The following is a 17,463-nucleotide window of genomic DNA, read 5'->3' as shown; positions in this document are numbered from 1 at the left end:
CTGGCTGATGCTGGAGATTCTAAAGGTATTATACGCAATAAAAAAAAATACAAAAGAAAAGGAATAGTGCTCTAAAAAAATGCCCTTATTTTTATTTCCATAATACACGTAGACTGAATCTCTTCGAACCCATCCTAGATGAGAATAACAGCTCTAGTGGACACCCTTGTGTCATCACCCTTGAGTCACTAAACCTGATTAATTGGCACAAAAAGATAGTATGGATCACTGTGCTTGTTTCCGCTGGAATGTTTCCAACATATTGGAAACATTTTCGAATGCTTCAACAGATCACAAAAACAAAAGCTCATATATGAGCATATTTGCTTATGCCAAGTATAACGGCACTGCTGATAAAATATACAGATAGGGTATTACTTGAGTGGTAAATATATTTAAGGATAGGGCAGTCAACAGGGAGAGAACTAGATCCTCTAGGAACCTAAGCCATCCCAAGAAAATGTATTTTCGCACATATGTATATGTGTTTTCAAATGTTAATTGTTACTTCCAAGAAGGAATGTGGGTCCTTCAGGGGAGAATGATTTTTTTCTGAGCATGTGTACTAGGTTCGGTTTAGTGGCCAGTCAAATGAATCAAGATTATTTCACTTGATTCTCATTTTTCCTCGTGTATCCTCAGCCATAACAGACACATCATCTTTCTGATAAGCTATAAATACCCTTAAGTGACCAAGGGTCCAAATGTGGGACATCTTCGCAACTCATCAAAGAAGAAAACTTAAAGCAGAGTGATATAATTCAGATTCTGATACAAAACTGCCACAATGGAAATCTCCAGTCCACGGAGGAGAAGGTAATTACACTGAGAAACATTCTGTGTCTAACTGGAAGCAGCAGAAGTTCATTAGGCTGGCTCCCAGCTGGAAATGTTCTGTTGATCAACCTGAGTCTAAAAATACGGAACAAACTCTTACTTGTTAGGAATTGCTTCATGATTTCTTATCAAATTGCCAGCTTTTACCTGTGTTGTAGTTATTACTGTATTATACTGTAGTTATTACTGTATTACTGGCAGAATTCTGAAAGAATGTGTCTATCCATCATCTTATCCTCGTAATAATCCTACTTGGTTTCTCTGAAAAAACCCACTTTGGAGCAGGGGCAGCTGGGGTTGGACTTTATAAAGGCCCAAATACTGCCGTAGATCAGTACCTTTTTTGGTTCAATCATAAGGAAAGATCATGTCTGATTATTTCTCCCTCCCGAGCAGGGTTTTGCAAGCTGAGTATTTCTTGGTATGAAAAGCAGAGAACTCAAGCATAGAGGCAGCTTCTGAAAAGCAAGTACTGACTCTTTTTTTCGCCTTTATTTTGGCAATATTTCTTGGTTTCTTTGACATGCAAAATCCCAGTGGTGAAAGTAGGTTTTCATTTGCAAGAGCTATTTCCATTTTATCGCTATTTCGATTATTTCCTAAGTTCACATTAAAGTGCTGAGGAAATAAAAGCTACCTGCACTTACACATCTTAAAGAGAGCATATCAGACTTTATCTTTAGTTCTTATTGTAGTTACATACATTAAGCTCAGCGATTACACTGTTGTCATGGAAGTGCATTTGGCAACACCCCTATATATGTTTTCAATACAATAGCACTGCCAGTCCTAAAGGAATGCCTACGTTGCATGACGTATCATGTTAATGTAGGCTCACCACACTGGCCTCTTCCCCACTTTATTCCCCTGTGTCCAGATGACCACTTCAACTCAAAAGTTCATCAAAGAGCCCGTTACTGGCTCCTGAAGATGCTGCAAGGCAAAGTTAGCATGTTCAGCACCAAACACATTGCTGAGAACCGAGGAACTAGCACGTTGGCTCCATTCAGACTCTAACTTGTACCTGCAAAGTCTAACTTGTAGCTGGGTAACAGAAGACACCACATACCGTAACAGATGCTTCCAACCAGCTCTTACAACAGCATTATACAAGTTACCACTTCATACCACTGCACAAGCTTCTGTAGGCTCTCCAGTAATCTCTCCGATTCTCACTCCAAGTTTATCCTGAGCTTCTGCTCACATCTATTCATCCTCTAGTATTCAAGGCACGTTGCCGTTTTATTCTAGGTGGCAGTAATGAGTACAGAAAGGGGGACAGGAGAGGCACTATCATGATTTTAAATTGCCAGAGCCCCATCACGGTGCATCTCAGACCCTGTGTGTGCACAGGGCATCTCCCTTGATCGCAGTTTCCTCAAAAAGGATACCAAAAAACAACATTTGAACAACTGACTCGGTCCTGGCACAACGTTTTCTAGTCCCTTGTGGAGTTTGAGCATGGACAGGCTTGGAAGTACGACTTAAGGGCTGAGATTACCTAAAATACCTTATTGCTCTTATGAATGTGATCGCAAAGGATGGAAAAAAGGTCTTGGAATAATCAGTAGCCATTGAACCTAAAGTGTAAAAAGCATCTAAAATGGACATCAAATGCCTGCCCAAGAAATATTCTGAGAACCAGACAAGAAATGCCATAAACGAGAGGCCAGTTCTGCCAGTCTTGAATTCTTTCTGTTGCACTCTGGTACACCTTCCAAGGAGAGGGGAACACGTCACCACCCAGTCCATACGTGGGCGTTATGGCTTTGAGTCACTTTTACTAGGGAGAGAACCGAACCAAGGCAATTATACTGCCATAACGACTGCATAACCACCCTCTTATGAAAAAGTGGAGGATCACCTCTTCCAGCCCCATTTTAGAAAGAAAACAAACATCAACGGTCTCTGAAAAGCGCAGCCCTGCCAATATGTTAAGCGTGTTCTGAGCACGCCTATGGGATCAGACCCCCCAGGGGATATGGCAGACAGGAAAATCGAATGTGCCCCACCCTTAGGTGGGTGATAAGATGAAAATTGCTCAGACCGAGGCAGTTCTGTACACGCACAGGAGCACAGCTCAGCATTTAAAGAGCGTTAGAGTAATAGCAGAACACACCTACCGAGCCAGCCGAAGGCAACACCTGAAGACAAGGCATTTTAGGTGGTAAACTGGAATATAGCCACCTGTGTCATCAGACTGCATTGTAGGTATTGCTTCTATTTCTGATTGACTGTCTCTTAATGGATATGCATTATATATATACATTGTAATTTCCTTCATGTCAAGCGACAAACGAGTTGGCCACCAATCAATTGTTTAAGAGTTTACGCAATAACACTGAAGAGCTACAGCGATTTTTTGCAGGGGTGAGTGGGAAGAAGAATCAAGTCCTATAGGGGCTTTATAGGGGTTCTCCCTTTGGTGGGAGGAGGGAGAATCCTGCCACACAGAGCAAGACATCAGTAGAAAAGGGAATTGTTCTTTCCATTTCTAAATTCTTTCAGCCAGCTTCCACCCGAACCATCTTACCCAATTGCACCCCAAAATCTAGAGCCTCAGGGAAGAACAAAAGCGAAGACACAGATTTAGGAGAGGGGACATAACCATATATGCCTCCCTTCGTCTTGAAAGAAGCTTTGTTAAACTAAACTTGTCCTTATCCCCAAAGCTCTGTACTCTATTTTTCCTGTGAAAGTCTATTTGCTGCCGGTTCCTTGACATGACTTATCCATACAAACTGCCACCAAGTCAGAATCCTTCAAATCTTTCAGAGAACCTACAGGGTAGAAAGCCTTGAGTCTGTCTGATCATGAGGAGATAGGAAATATCCATGAGTTGAAGGTGGGGAAAAGGTTGATGGAAACCCATTTGGAAAAGAGTTAAAGGAGGCAATGATTAAAATTATCCAAGAGGAGAGTGAGAGAAAAGCTGAGAAGTGAAAGGAGAATACTAGAGTCGTGTAGTACAACAGGATTCTGCAAATTATTCTGGGATTCTGCAAATTATTCTGTGATTCTGCAAATTATTTCCTGCAGGCAGGATCCTGCAAACTCTTTCCCTCGTTTCCTTGTTTCCTCCAGGTATTCCAGATTCCATATGTTGTCTTCCAGGGAACATTACAGGAAAACATGATGAATAGGATGACAGTCTCCAGAAGACTGTTTAAGCGCAAAACCCGTATTTCAATCTTCTTAGTCTCTGCCATGTACGGTTTCTGTTGAACAAGCTCTCACTGAGCACACTTATTCTCCGTCTACACTAGCATTAGAGCTGGGGCAATTTCCAATTATTACTCATTAAGATCAGACTGTGAGAGACCTCAGTGTTACTGCAAATGCGGAACGAAGCGGCTTGACAACTTCCCACCCTGACCCCTTTCAGTTTGTGAACCGTGTTAGAATTTGACAAAGATAAATCAGCTGAATCATTAATAACCTTTATGAAACAGATAAAGAAATAAATTAATATTCACACAGAGCAGACTTTTGAATCAATTAAAGAAACAGAAACATTTTAATTAAAATGAGGTTTCAAAAAGACAGACTCAATAAATTACTACTTTCACATGAGTAGAATGCTACCTAAGGGCAAGAAATAATCAGTTTGATTTGTGACACTGACATCAGAAAGTACCATTTTGTGTCAGTCTTGTATTTAAAGGATTTCGGTGGGACTTAGGATCTAATCAGTACAGCTTTCAAGTCTCACCAGCAGAAAAAGGTAGGAATCCTTAATATTTATATTACCCTCACCAAGACATCCATTTTAAAATGTCTTCAGGTACTACAAAATAGAGCATTCAGTGAAATCCCTGCGTTCATCTTAAGACAGTGCTATCCCTTAAATACTTATAAAATGTTACTACTGTTCCACATAATTGTGGATCTCACCATTCTAACCAACCTTGGATTTGGGAACACAGAATTGTTCTGGGTACTAGTTAGAAGAGATTTTCAAACTGCATTCAAAGCAGTTTTTGAATAACTACTTTTTTTAATCAGGATCCTTTTCAATGCATCTGTCAGCTATTATTTGGAAATACGCAGAACCGTGTTATTAATACCTGCACAAACACACAAAAAATATAAATAAAAAGAATAAATGAAGATGTTCTTAAAAAACAAAAGGCAAAAAATGAAAAGTCCAAACTCCGTCTGCTTTTATGTGTCGGGCTTGGTGTTCTTTGTCACCTAGAGGAAGGCTGTTGTTGTCTGTAGCTTGTAATGCATCTAAGTTGCTCATCAGCAGGTTGCAGGTGGGTCACACTGTTCACAGTGTTATCTCGCTTCCAGATCTTTCATGTTTTTCTCCTTTGGGTGGTTTTTCCACCTAAAGCTGGGGCATAGACTTCTGGATGTGAACAGCAGAGAAGAACCACTTTTCTTCCACATGGTCTTTGCTCTTATGTGCAAATTTTCAACTTATTGGCCATTACAGGCTACCTTTATGGTCTTAGGTCAGCTCGGCGAAATACAGTACAATACAGGTTTTGCCAGTATGGCTCAACTGCCTCATAATGGAGTATATTAGCTACAAATTATATTAGAAAATGTCATCATTGAATCATCATTCCTTTGCAAAATCAGCAAGATTAACCAGAGGTCATACACTCTTCTGAAACAGGAATTGACTTTCAATCTAAAAATCATGAAGAGGAGCTTTATTGATATTTTTATAATTTTTTTCCTCTATTTTTCCTCTATTCTAGCTTTTCCGAATAACCATATTATCACCACTCAGCTTTTTTTCCCCTGCTATTAATTAATACCTATGTATCGCCTTGTTCTTCCATACATCCTCTATTTCTTTTGTCTATTTTTTGATGCCCATCTCTCCTCATTTACAATTTACCTTTCCCATAAGGTTTAAAGCACCTTCAGTGAAGATATTCTATTATAGGCCCACTCTGAGTTTCTTCACTTTGTTGGCTCTCTCAAAGACCAATAGAAGAATTCTGGTGGTCATGGAGAGCTACTGTGCCTCTACACAGATGGTCATTACACTTTCCACTAGCAGAAGCTGTCCTTGACTACAAGCAGGGAGAGGCTAGGTCCTTCCTGGGGCCAAAAAGGTAAGTACCAGGTACAAAACTGGTAAGAGAGAGTTCCAGGAAAGGAGCTGGTTCCTGGGGGTGCCGAAAGAGAAGAAAAGTTTGCAAGACCCAAAGAGGCCTGCACGGGATGGCAGATTAGGTATGATTTAATTCCTTTTCTGGATAGAGGAACAGAACCACAAGAGTACTTAGTTGCCTAATAACCAATGTAGGTGCCAACAGGTCCTTGGAATCACCAGGAAGTAAGAATTTAGATTAAAAATAATACATAGAGAACTCAATAAAAGCAAGTGTACCCTAAATACCCTTGCAATCTGGACCTACTCCATCAGTCTTATTCAAAGCTGGTCTGCATCAGAAAGTTAATCAGACAGCACAGTCCCCAGAAAATTAAAATATATACATGTATTTATGTATACAAATAGTACATGACATACAGATTCTCTGGACTGTATTCAAACCAGCTATTACAGGTGTAAAACTTAGCATCTAGTTATCTGCCTCCCTATGCCATCCATGAACAGTACTAGTAACGGCACCTAAGTAGTTAGAACAAGTCCTGTACATAGGATCAATAACGGTGGGGACATATCCCAGGCCATCTTGTTCTTATTTTATCTATTCTAGAATATACCCTAAAGATCCCCCCTGACCTTATATGTCTTGACTTCCTGCAGTTTGCTCTGTCCTATCCATTTTCAACAATCCACTGAGGCAAAAATACTAAGAAGGAGACCTTACCGTGACCTTTCAATACTGAAAGAGGGCTTATAAGAAAGATGGAGAGAGACTTTTATCAAGGGATTGTAGCGATAGGACAGGGGCCAATGGTTTTAAACAGAAGAGAGTAGATTTAGGTGAGATATAAGGAAGAAATTCTTGACTGTGAGGGTGGTGAGACTCTGGCACAGGTTGTTGAGAGAAGTCGTGGATGCCACATCTCTGGAAGTGTTCAAGGCCAGGATGGATGGGGCTTTGAGCAGGGGTTTGGACGAGATGATCTTCAAAGGTCCCTTCCAATCCAAACCATTCTATCATTCTATGACTCTATGGAGAATTTTCTTTCAAACTTTTTCCATAAGCAATGAGCTGGCACCTCCAATGAAGTAAACCAATCAAGCTGATTCAAGATTGAGCAAGAGCTACTTCTTCCTGTTTTGAAGGCCCAGTTCCTCATGGCTCTAAATGCTGAGTTTGAGAGCAGGAAAAAGAGAGGTTCATGGCTGGGAATAAGAAAAAAACATATCTTTAACCCATTTTCCCACCCATTCTTACTGAAATTAGCTTTGACCACCTCCCACGTTTCTATACCAGAAGACACACACACACTGATGGTCTGTGCTGACTCTTTGCAGCCATTGTCTGGTGAAGAGGTTCCATTTGAGACTTGCCAGTTTCTATCCATGCAGATACGCTTCAAGCCAGTGCTCCCCAGAATCCTTCAGTGAACTGCAAGAACAGAAAGTGAAAAATCACTTATGGGGAGACAATATTCAACTTCATGGGAAGCAAACTGTAATTTAGATGTAAAAAGAAGTAAATGGAAAAAATGGATTAAAAAAATGCATGGACATCTCATAACGAAGCCTGACTACAAGGAATGAGCTGAGAGGATTTAAAGAATAGAAAAAGCCATCGTTGAAATTTTGAAAATTTTTGAAAATGAAAGTGCTTTTAGAAAAACTTAAATAAACTCTAGGTTTGATTTCTCCATGGATATTGACTCGAAATGGTTGCCTCTGTCCCTCCCTTGCATGCTACCGCAGTGCAAAACTGTCTGTTAATTGATACTTACTGCAAGATATCTACAAAGGCTGTCAGTAAAGTCTTGCTCTTATACTCAATGCCGTGCTTATCACAGAGGGCTTTCACCAGAGGAGCTGCCTTCCAGTAGTTGTGTCGAGGCATTGTGGGGAAAAGGCTGGAGAATTGAGAGCAAGAGAGTTATTCTAAGACTTTGCTTGCACCACTTTCTGTTCCCTCTGTTCAAAATATTTCCCTGCCCTTCCCCAAAAGGAGAGCAAAGTGTCTCCTGAGATGGTTTCATATGAGACTACACGGCCTTTCTCACTTTTAAGTGACTCATATTATTCCCACTCTTCTCCCCATAGTCATACTCACTGGTGCTCAATTTGGAAGTTCAAGTGCCCGGTGAACCAGTCATTGAACAAGGATTGGTTCACATTGCATGTTGCATGGAGCTGGGAGGAAAAAAAGGCCAAAGAAATACATGATTTAGCTTTTATTTTTCTGGAAGTCTTATAATTCAACCCCAGAAATCATTACCCACCCTCACCTAGCATAAAAGGTAGCCTAGCATCAGGGATTATAGCCATCAATGCTCTGAAGAATTAAACAAAGTCTAGATTGAAATAGGTTGTTGAAATACATGACTTTAGCTAGCTCTTCGCTCAGACAGAAAAGCTTCTTCACTGCCTTGCACACCATGCCAGCTGTGATTCTTTTGAGGTTCTCCTCACATCTTGCACTTGGATGGAAAGAAAAGATGCCCAATAAAGAAACAAAAAACATTCTTCTGGTTTTCCTCCAACTAGTACAAGTGGAGTCAGATGCAAAAGTATGAGGGCAAACTTTTGTGCACATGGACTTCATCTCACCTAATTTAGACACCTTCAGTTTGAAAACTGCATCTGAGCTCATGACTTTAGAGTCAATGGAGAAAATCAGAAAATTTTACCATGGTGCCATTCATCTGAGCTGATTTAGATGTCTATTTTAGAGTAAGATGAATCATGCTCTAGAAATGGCTCTTTCTCTCCAATGAATGTAGCAGGTGTTCAGATGCAGACATCCAGATTTGGTCAGCTGAATACCAGGCTGAGTCTTTTTCCCTTAATATAAGGAAAAAGTGCTTACAACCCATTATGTGGGACTATACTGCAGTAGGAGGCAGTATAGATGTGAGTAAAGTTGTATTTATATATTCGTTTTTATCAGACCTAAATTTTGTCAGTTTTATCTTATCTGCAGTAAACCTGTAAGGTAAAAATTAAAGGTATCCAGTCCCACTTTGCTTCTCTTTAGTTGGCCTAAAAAGGAGATTGACTGCTGTTACATCAGTACTTTTTTTTATCATATGAAGGGAACAGTGTTGTGAAAAAATGTGTTAAAAACTTTCAGTGAAAAAATAGTTGTGGTTATTTTTTTTTAATTTTGATGTCCTATTTTCCAACTGAAGTTTAAAATGTTTTGACTGCTACAGAAATGCAAGGCTATTTAACAAACAGCAAGGACAACCCTCATTAACATTAATAAATTATTAACATTAATAAATAAAGCTAAGAGAAGAACAATGTTGTCATCGTCCTATAATTCAGAACTGCAGACCCACTTTTCCAGAAGAAAGGAGATTCTCACCTGAGTAGATACCCAGTCTTTGTTCTTATCATAATCAATGTCCATTGGAATGTGATTCATCTGTGACACCCAAATGAACCAGGTGCTCTCTAGGTACCTGGGCAGATAAACACAGAAACACTTATCATATCTCCAATGCCATCCAAACTTACCATTAAAACACTTTTCCTGAGTCTCATCTTAAGTAACAGAGCACTTTTATGTAATTCAGGATTTTCTGTTCCACCCCTTTGCCTTCTAACTTCTGGAGTTTCCTTTGAGAACAACTCAATTTGTAGTCGCAGATGTCCCTGAGCAGCCACCACTACCACCCTGAAGTTATACTGTTTCGACTTGGCTGACTAGTTATTTCTGAGCAAATTGTAGTGAGTATGACTACTTTTTCATCTATTTTCAGTGAAGCTTAATACTGTTTAGAAATATTAGTCATGGGGACTCCGGGTATGCTGTGTGTTACCTGGACAGCCAGTAGTATACCATGAAATTGTTAAATCCCATTAAAGGAATATACATGAGACAGACTCGGATGTTGAAAGACACAACCAATAACAAGTCCTGTAGAAAAACAAAACAGACAAAACAAAACAACAGGAAAAAAAAAAGATGGAAATAAGCCTTTGTTGATGAACTCTCTCCACTCCCCCCTCTCCCCTTTACTGCAGCATAAAAAATGTTTTTATTTATTGATCTTTTGTTTACAAAGAGTAAGTTCCTCACCATCATTCTGCCCTAAGTTGAGTGTATCCCTGAACTACTCCCACAGCACACACTTTACCATCAGCAATTAAGGACCAGCAAACAGCCCTGTAATCACCTTTGCCTACGTTTGATAGTTCTCTGTTAACTTTTATTCAGCTGCTAAGAGGCTGAAAAGCCTCTTATAAATAATTTTGCCTGGACCCTGTGACTACATTCCTGCTGCAGCAAGCCTAGAAATGGCCTTTTCTATCTTAAACCCCACAATTCCCTGAGGTGAAGGTTAATATAGCCACAGAGTGGCGACGTTTCTTGAAAGTCTTCTAGACGGTGCAAGTAGTGCTTACCAACCACTTTTTCCTCTTGATTGCAAAGTAGAATATAGACAGCTGGAAGAAGGGCACGAGAGCAAGTGGGGCCAATACTGAAGGGAAGAATGAAAACAGAGAGACGTTTATAAAATCTTGCATCATAAATCTTACAGAATATTCTTCTGTAAGAAGAAAGACTCTTCTTTCCAGTGGAAGAGAAATTGCTGTCTTCCATTTACATTAACTTTCATGTGTCCACATAATCTCTTCCTCTTAGAATCATAGAATGGTTAGAGTTGGAAGGGACCTTAAAGATCATCGAGTTCCAACCCCCCTGCCAATCCCCTGCAGGGACACCTCCCACTAGAGCAGGTTGCTCTCGTCATCTCACCACTTCTTCATTTCTTTCCCATCCCTTTCTTCCTCACCCTTGACTCACCCCTAGCTAGTACCTAACATCACATAATCCTCGCTGAGACATAAGGGGCAATCCTTCCTCACTTGAACCTTCTTTAATGTGAAGGAAGCTTCCTGAAGCTGTCACTTCAATGGGATGAGCTTTAGATCCTTTATTTTGGGGAGGAGACACAGTCATGATTTGTAGGTGAGGTTCCTACAGCACTGGAAGGAAGCGGGGATACTCACAGATGAAATACTTATGCTGATAATGGTAAGGCATGAACTTCTTCTTCTTTTTTCCAAGCTGAAAAAAGAAAAGACATCGTAATGGGCCAGTTGGAGACCTGAGAATCTTCATAAAGCATTTCTGATTCCTGGCTACAGAAAAAATCAAGAACTACCTCTTAATCTCTCTAATTCAACCCTCTTCTGGAAAAGCAGGTACTGAAGTTCCAAAGCAGTGGAGAGAAACAGATTTCATTTCAGCTCTGTATCCAGGGATCAATGTTATGCCGATGTCAGAAGAGAGACATTTTTAGGAGAGTTCTAAAACTCATACCAAAATGGTCAAAAATCACAAAAACACTCACAAGTCATTTGAATTTTGTAGGAAAAGTTTCTAATGGTGGTAATAAAAGTCCAATCCAACCAATTCCACATATTCCTCATGGAGTGCTGAGACTATAGGTGCTCAGGGAGGAACAGGTTATTAACATGAAAACCAAGACAGGAAACTTGGTGGGTGATGAAAGCGGGATGTGTTTAATGTGAAAACTACATCTGAATTTCTGTATCAGATTAGATGGGATGCAGACATCCCAAATTCTTGATTAATAAAGGAGACAGTGGTCAGAAATTAAATAAGCATTTGGATACTATCCTAAAATTACTGTAAAAGCATATCTGTGAGATCAAAGTAGTACATACTCTATAAGGACATCTGCTGTTTTGTCAAATACTTTGCCTTCAAGTGCATGAAACAGCAAAGAGATTAAATACTTACAAAAAGCACAATAAGTTTATTTTTTCACTATTTGCACAAAAGGATTCTTAACATAGTGTGAAAATTTTGTTGCTTATGATTCTTCAAAGGACAAAATGATAAGGAGGTAAAGCCGGCTATTTCCAGAGCTCCCCTACTACTGAGAAAAAAACCTCAAAGAAATCTTCAATGGATCAAAACTGAAACAAAACAAATGAAACCCCTGAAATCCAATTTGGTCATCCACCGTGTGCCTGACTCTTTTCTGCTAAAAAGCAGGAAGACACGAGAAATAATTTCCTACATTTCCACTTCCATCAAACCCAAGCTTGCGCAGCCACCCACCCTAGATGCTCATGCTAATATATAGCCATGATCTTTCAGCCATAAAATATATATAATATATATATATCGATAATATATTGCCATGAGAGATCTTTCAGAAGTCCATTGGCAAAATCCTTACCCGTTACAGCTCACCATTTTCTATGAATAAGTATTTTGTACAAACGCTCTTTACAGGAGTCTTTTTGAGATAGCAGGGCTGGAATTTTCCACATGCCTTGGAGAGCTGTGATTTCTTTTCTTATTACCAGCTGAAGGAGAGTGAGACGTTGTTTTAAGAGGCTGGTTATCTAGCAAAGAGGCCATTTCGTCACCCCATGAGTAAAAAGAATTGCCAGGGAAAGAAAAGGCTAAAGAGACCTTGCCTATCCTGATGATATCAGAAATCATAAGGATAAAGAGAGGGCCTGTTCATGTTTTTTATTTTTATGAAAGCCATAACATTTGTGATTAAGAAATAATTTGCTACGCCTGTGTTTTCTGCATAGCAGCTGTACTGGTCCTGAAGGATTTAGGTGCCAAACAGCTCCCACAGTCAAAAGGAGAGGTATGTTCCCAGAGGGAACATCTGACTCAGTATCTACAGGATCACTAAGAACATCTAACACTATTGCAAGTGGACTGACTCATTCCTTGGCCTGCCTTCAAGGTGCTCACCCTGCTCTTCTGGCAGCTCAGCGAACTTAAGCGCTGATTTTAAGACTTTGCTTCTCAGGAGCTGGTGCCTAAGCGTCATGATAACCAGTTGGTACGAGACTCCCAAACCTCAGAACACTTCAGAAATGATCAGGAGTTTAAGCAGGAAGGCACAACCTGGGTTATGATTACACCCCACTCTACAGCTTTCTGTCTTTGAAATCTTTGCTTCTCCAGCCATCCCCTTGCTCACCTCCACGGAGAGTGTCTTTCCCAAGCTGAATAGGAGAGGGTGCATGTTGAGGTCGGGGTCTTTGCGGAAGCAGTTGGGTTTGGCATGGTGCTGGTTGTGCAGGTGATTCCACCAGCTGGCAGGTAACCCCTGCAGGAAAAGTTAAAGACCAGGGATTCAAACTCGAACAATATCAGCAATCACATCCCTATTTATTGATCTGTTATTGACGGCTGCACTACACTTCCCTCAAAGGCAATTGACACTCCCATTCGTTGCGTAGTCCAGATTAGCCCCAGAGAATATTCCCACAATAAGGCAATTACCTTCAGAACATTTATCACAATGATCTGCAGAAGTCGATTCCATTTAGGCTTCCTGAAGACAGAGCAGTGCCCCAGATCATGTTGGAACCAGCCCATCTGGATCTGGAAGACAAAAGGGCAACTGAGGAAACAGAATGACAGTGGCATTGCATTAATTTGCTTTGGGAGCCTCTATAACTTCATAGTGTGAGTGCATCTTCCTTTTGGTTTGGGAAGGAAACTCTACCTGCTGTCTTACATGCTCAGTGCTGAGAACTTCCTTCCAGGCTACTGTCCATTAAAGCTCAATACCAGATACTGATTTTATTGTAGCAGCTAAAGGGAAGGGAGCAAAGCATCATTACAATTAATTTGACTGCTACAGCATGTAAGTCTTCTGCTCCCATCGCAAATATATAATTTCCAAGTAACCAGCTAGAAAGTGTAAGAATTTCCAAATCCATAGCTTCATTGCATTTCATATTGCCATGGAAATACAAGGATGCTCTTTGAGAAATATCTGCCTTAGCAGATATTAGGCAAATGGAACAGATTATTTTAAAAAATTAGTTACTTTGCACTTGTTCCATGGATGTCTGAGCAAACCTAATGTTTCAGTGCTGCTAAGAAAATCCTGAGGGCCGCAAAGTCCTGTTCCCTCCTTCCCTACACTGACCCTGACATGTATCATCCCCTTCTGTGATTCAGTTTACTAAACCAGCAGAAAAATACCCGGGGATAGTGAGTATAAATGGCTCACAAAGGACCCAACAAACAGCAGAGCCATCAGTCAGTAAAGAGAAGGAACATGGAGCCGAAAGTGGAGGTGAGAATGAAATGTTCCCTCTTTTGCTGGGGTAAGCGATTAGATCAGCTCATCCCACTTTGTGAAACTGCCAGTTCCACACCACCCCACCAGCCCCAGCGAGCAGCTTATCAGCAGAACGAGACTTGCTGGAGGCAACAAAAATTGTGACATGGAACGTCCTTGTTGTCTTCAGCCAGATTACAGGATGTAAGGAGAGGCAGCAGAGCAATGATTGGGATAGGAACGTTTCATGAATCCTCTCCATCTGGAAGAACCAAACATGTCTGCAGTGTTGAGGAGCTGTCAGCAGTTTACCTGAGCAATGGTGAAGAAGGCGATGCCAACCAGGAAAGGCACTAAGGATATCCCAAAGTACCAGACCACGAGCCAGGATGCAGCATCCAGTACCAGGAGGTGAAGGAAAATCAAGAAGAAAAAGGCGTAATTTGGCCTCAGAAGTCCCATCTTCTCAATAGTGCAGCGCAGCTCACGAAAATCCTCTAAAAGTGATTTCTGTGGGTAAAGTGAGTATTAAAGCACTGCCTACTTTGAAAAGGTAACACAGCAGACCCAGGGATCCCAAAGCAGCCATGAAAGTCAGGGGAGATATTCTGTCAGGTGGATCTCTGCACAAAAACGAGCATGAGATCAACAGATCTTGGCTTCGCTTTGACAGGGGAAAACAAGTTGCTGGCAGGCTCTGAGACATCGCAGTGGGAAGAAGTGAACAGAATTTGGGGCTCTGGGGCTCATTCCTTACACCCAGGTGTGGATTTAGTGATTCTGGGACAACGCATGCTTCCATGCACGACTACTGCCCGCTGCCTCCCCACCACCCAGCCTGCGGCACAGGGTCAGGCACGCTGCTTCAGAAACTATTTCTGCTCTTATTTCCCTCCTCCTCCCATGCTGAACCCCAAGCCATTCCCACAGCTGGATTCTGGGACACTCACTTTTTTATTGGATTCAAAGCTGGGTTGATCCGGTGCCAACTCCCCAATCAGCAGAGACTTCAAGTATTTTTTCACCAGAGACTTATCATTGTGAAATGCTACAAAGGCATCCTGAGAAACACACAAAGGAAGGGGGTAAGAAAAGGGTATGTGACCGAACACCAAGTGCTGAGCCTCTACTTTTTCCAGGTCTTTGATATAATACATAATGCAGTTTCCTTTGCCCAGAGACTTTTGGATTTTTGACCCTTTGGTCGCTCCTGTAGTCCTCTGCCATCGGCTGGAGCTCGGCCCAAGGAAGCTGGAGGAGTTTCAAGAAACTAGATTTCATGAAAGTGCTTGGGCGAGGCTGGTAATAAACATGAAAGTGTTTGATGAAAAACTCTTTGCAGAGGGAAACATGCTCTTTCATCTGCCTGTTTCAGCACAATCCTTCCCTAGAAGGCTCCAGCCAGCAGCCCTGCCCTATGGATGGGACCCAGGAGCAGGAAAACACGTCAATGAATGAGGTGTGTCTTTGCCATGCTTAGACGATGTTTTTAAAATCCTGTCTTTATTACACTAGGGCCATAGGAAGCATATGCTGAAGCTCCTTACACAGCAGGACTGAGTATCTCTTACAGTTCCCTGTAAGTTTTGAGGCTAATTGATGTTTTGGAGTATTGGGTAACACTAGTGACTCAAAAGGGTCTGTCCAAGAACCATTTGAAATACCAGTTTCAAAACCAACTATAAACTATGGAATAAAGGATGAAATTCCAGATAAACTAAAACTCTTCTTTAGCTCATGTCCTCCGTGAATTTTCCAGAAGGAAGGTACAGGGGCTGACCGTACTCTTTTGTCTTCCAGAAAGAGCAGATACAACAAAATCCTCAGTGTCTGAGCAGCCAGGTACTGGCTGATTTTGGCTCTGGAAATCAATGTGGGTGATCATGACACAAAAAATATTCTGTACGCATCAGATCAGGATGAAATCCCTGGAAGAGGGCAGAGAACTGTCAGTCTGGAAGTGCTATCCCATTTTACAAACCAAAAGCTGAGGAATTCGGCTAAGCAACTTCCTGGAAGTCAAAAAGCCTTGTCGTGACAAGAATTAAATCTGGGTCTACTACGTCACAAGCTTATGCCATAATCCTGGGCATCACGGAATCATGGAATTGTCAGAGTTGGAAGGGACCTCTAGAGATCATCTAGTCCAACCCCCCTGCTAAAGCAGGATTGCCCAGAGCACGTTACTCAGGACATGTTTCTAATGCACGTATTTCAGAAATACAGGATCTACTCTCAGCAAACAGTCTGAAAGATCTGCTTAGGATTATTATTTCTGTCAACGAGCAACAAAGTATTTTAAAGAAATCCCCTAAATCAGTGAGTTTTGCAGGAACCTCTGGAAAATCTATTTTCAAATAGTGATTATTTGTAGAATTTTTCCTCCTCTTCCACAGCCAAATGTCATTCTGCTGCTTTCTCAGCCATTTTCCCTGTATTTTATTTCTTTTTCCCGCTCCTTTGAAATAGCCTTTTTGCTCAAGACTCTCTTCGCCTCCATCACCTCTACAAAATAACATCACTTCCTTGAGCACCCCTTTCTCTTGCTTCACTGCCCCCAAAAGTACTTTATGTTTTGGTATTATCTCCTCCTTCTCTATCTCATCTGTCTTCCCTTGCTCTATCTTTGATTATCGTTTGCTTATGACGAATCACATCCCTGTTATGCTGAAAGAGCAGCCTTTAAAGTAAAAACACACACTGAGCATATTGTTTCCTACCCTCTTGCCTTCCACGCTGCGGCAAGAGAGACACTTTCCAGGCATCTGGAAGACAGCTTGCCCGATCATGCCTGGTGGCAAAGACAACCTGCATGGATAGTCCTTTGTTTACAGCAGGGTGTGACGAACCAAAACACAGCTTTACAATTTGCATAGCAGGTCACCGGCCCTGAAGGTAACCAGAAGGGTTACAGAAGGCACAGACACGTCCACCGCGTCATCTCATCAAGCACCGCACCAACTACCACAAGCACTCTCCACTGGAGTCCCACCAAGCCATCCTGCCCTGACAAGGGAACCACCTTCCTCCAACTGTCCTCCTCGATCTTACCGTAGCGTCTTGCCCGGCGTAATGGCTAATAACTCGGCTGCCTCCCGGGTGCCGTTTGGCAAACGTGCTGACATCGTAGACCTTCCTGTCGATCACCAGCCATTGCTCCCGACCTTGACCACGGCCGTTGTGGATTCTGATCTCTTCCCAAGTGAAAAGCTGGAGAAAGGCTGAAACAGGTCGCGTCTTCTTTTCAGTGGAGCCGGTCTGTGGAGCCATCTGTGCCGGTAGGTGCGCAGTAGTCAGCACGGACGTTCACTAGTCCAAGCTTTGCGGCACCGTGTCCAGGCAGAGGGTGAACCATCTCCGCCTGCCCGTTATACAGTCCCACTCCAAGCCACTCCCTGTGCTTCTAGGGCTGGTTGGCTCCCCTTGCCCAAACACACCCTTCCACAGCTCCCTCCTCTTCCACGTTCACACCAG

At 41.7% G+C, this 17,463-nt stretch overlaps 1 protein-coding gene across 1 annotated transcript; it reads right to left on the bottom strand.

The window, feature by feature from the left end:
• Positions 1–7,291: 7,291 nt before the first annotated feature.
• LOC141465182 (acyl-CoA (8-3)-desaturase-like) lies at positions 7,292–17,259 on the bottom strand. The gene is made up of 12 exons (XM_074148426.1): positions 17,041–17,259; positions 14,940–15,050; positions 14,302–14,499; positions 13,200–13,301; positions 12,895–13,023; positions 10,925–10,982; positions 10,316–10,392; positions 9,730–9,827; positions 9,273–9,369; positions 8,016–8,095; positions 7,690–7,815; positions 7,292–7,343 (listed from the first exon to the last, which is right to left on the bottom strand). The coding sequence occupies exons 1-12, from the start codon at positions 17,257–17,259 to the stop codon at positions 7,292–7,294; spliced, it is 1,347 nt and encodes a 448-aa protein (XP_074004527.1).
• Positions 17,260–17,463: the final 204 nt, after the last annotated feature.

Source organism: Numenius arquata, chromosome 6 (genome assembly GCF_964106895.1).
Source record: "Numenius arquata chromosome 6, bNumArq3.hap1.1, whole genome shotgun sequence".
Taxonomy (NCBI): Eukaryota; Metazoa; Chordata; class Aves; order Charadriiformes; family Scolopacidae; genus Numenius; species Numenius arquata.
Note: the sequence above shows the minus strand (reverse complement) of the source record. Positions and strands in the feature narration are given on the sequence as shown.

Bases quoted from the DNA above. Each gene is read 5' to 3' on its own strand.
- LOC141465182 (XM_074148426.1), bottom strand. From the start codon at position 17,259: ATGGCTCCACAGACCGGCTCCACTGAAAAGAAGACGCGACCTGTTTCA. The intron at 13,302-14,301 runs GTAAACTGCTGA...TTTGTCTTCCAG, and splicing joins CCTTCTTCACCATTGCTCAG to ATCCAGATGGGCTGGTTCCA. The intron at 10,983-12,894 runs GTGAGCAAGGGG...TTCTTTTTTCAG, and splicing joins GAAAGACACTCTCCGTGGAG to CTTGGAAAAAAGAAGAAGAA.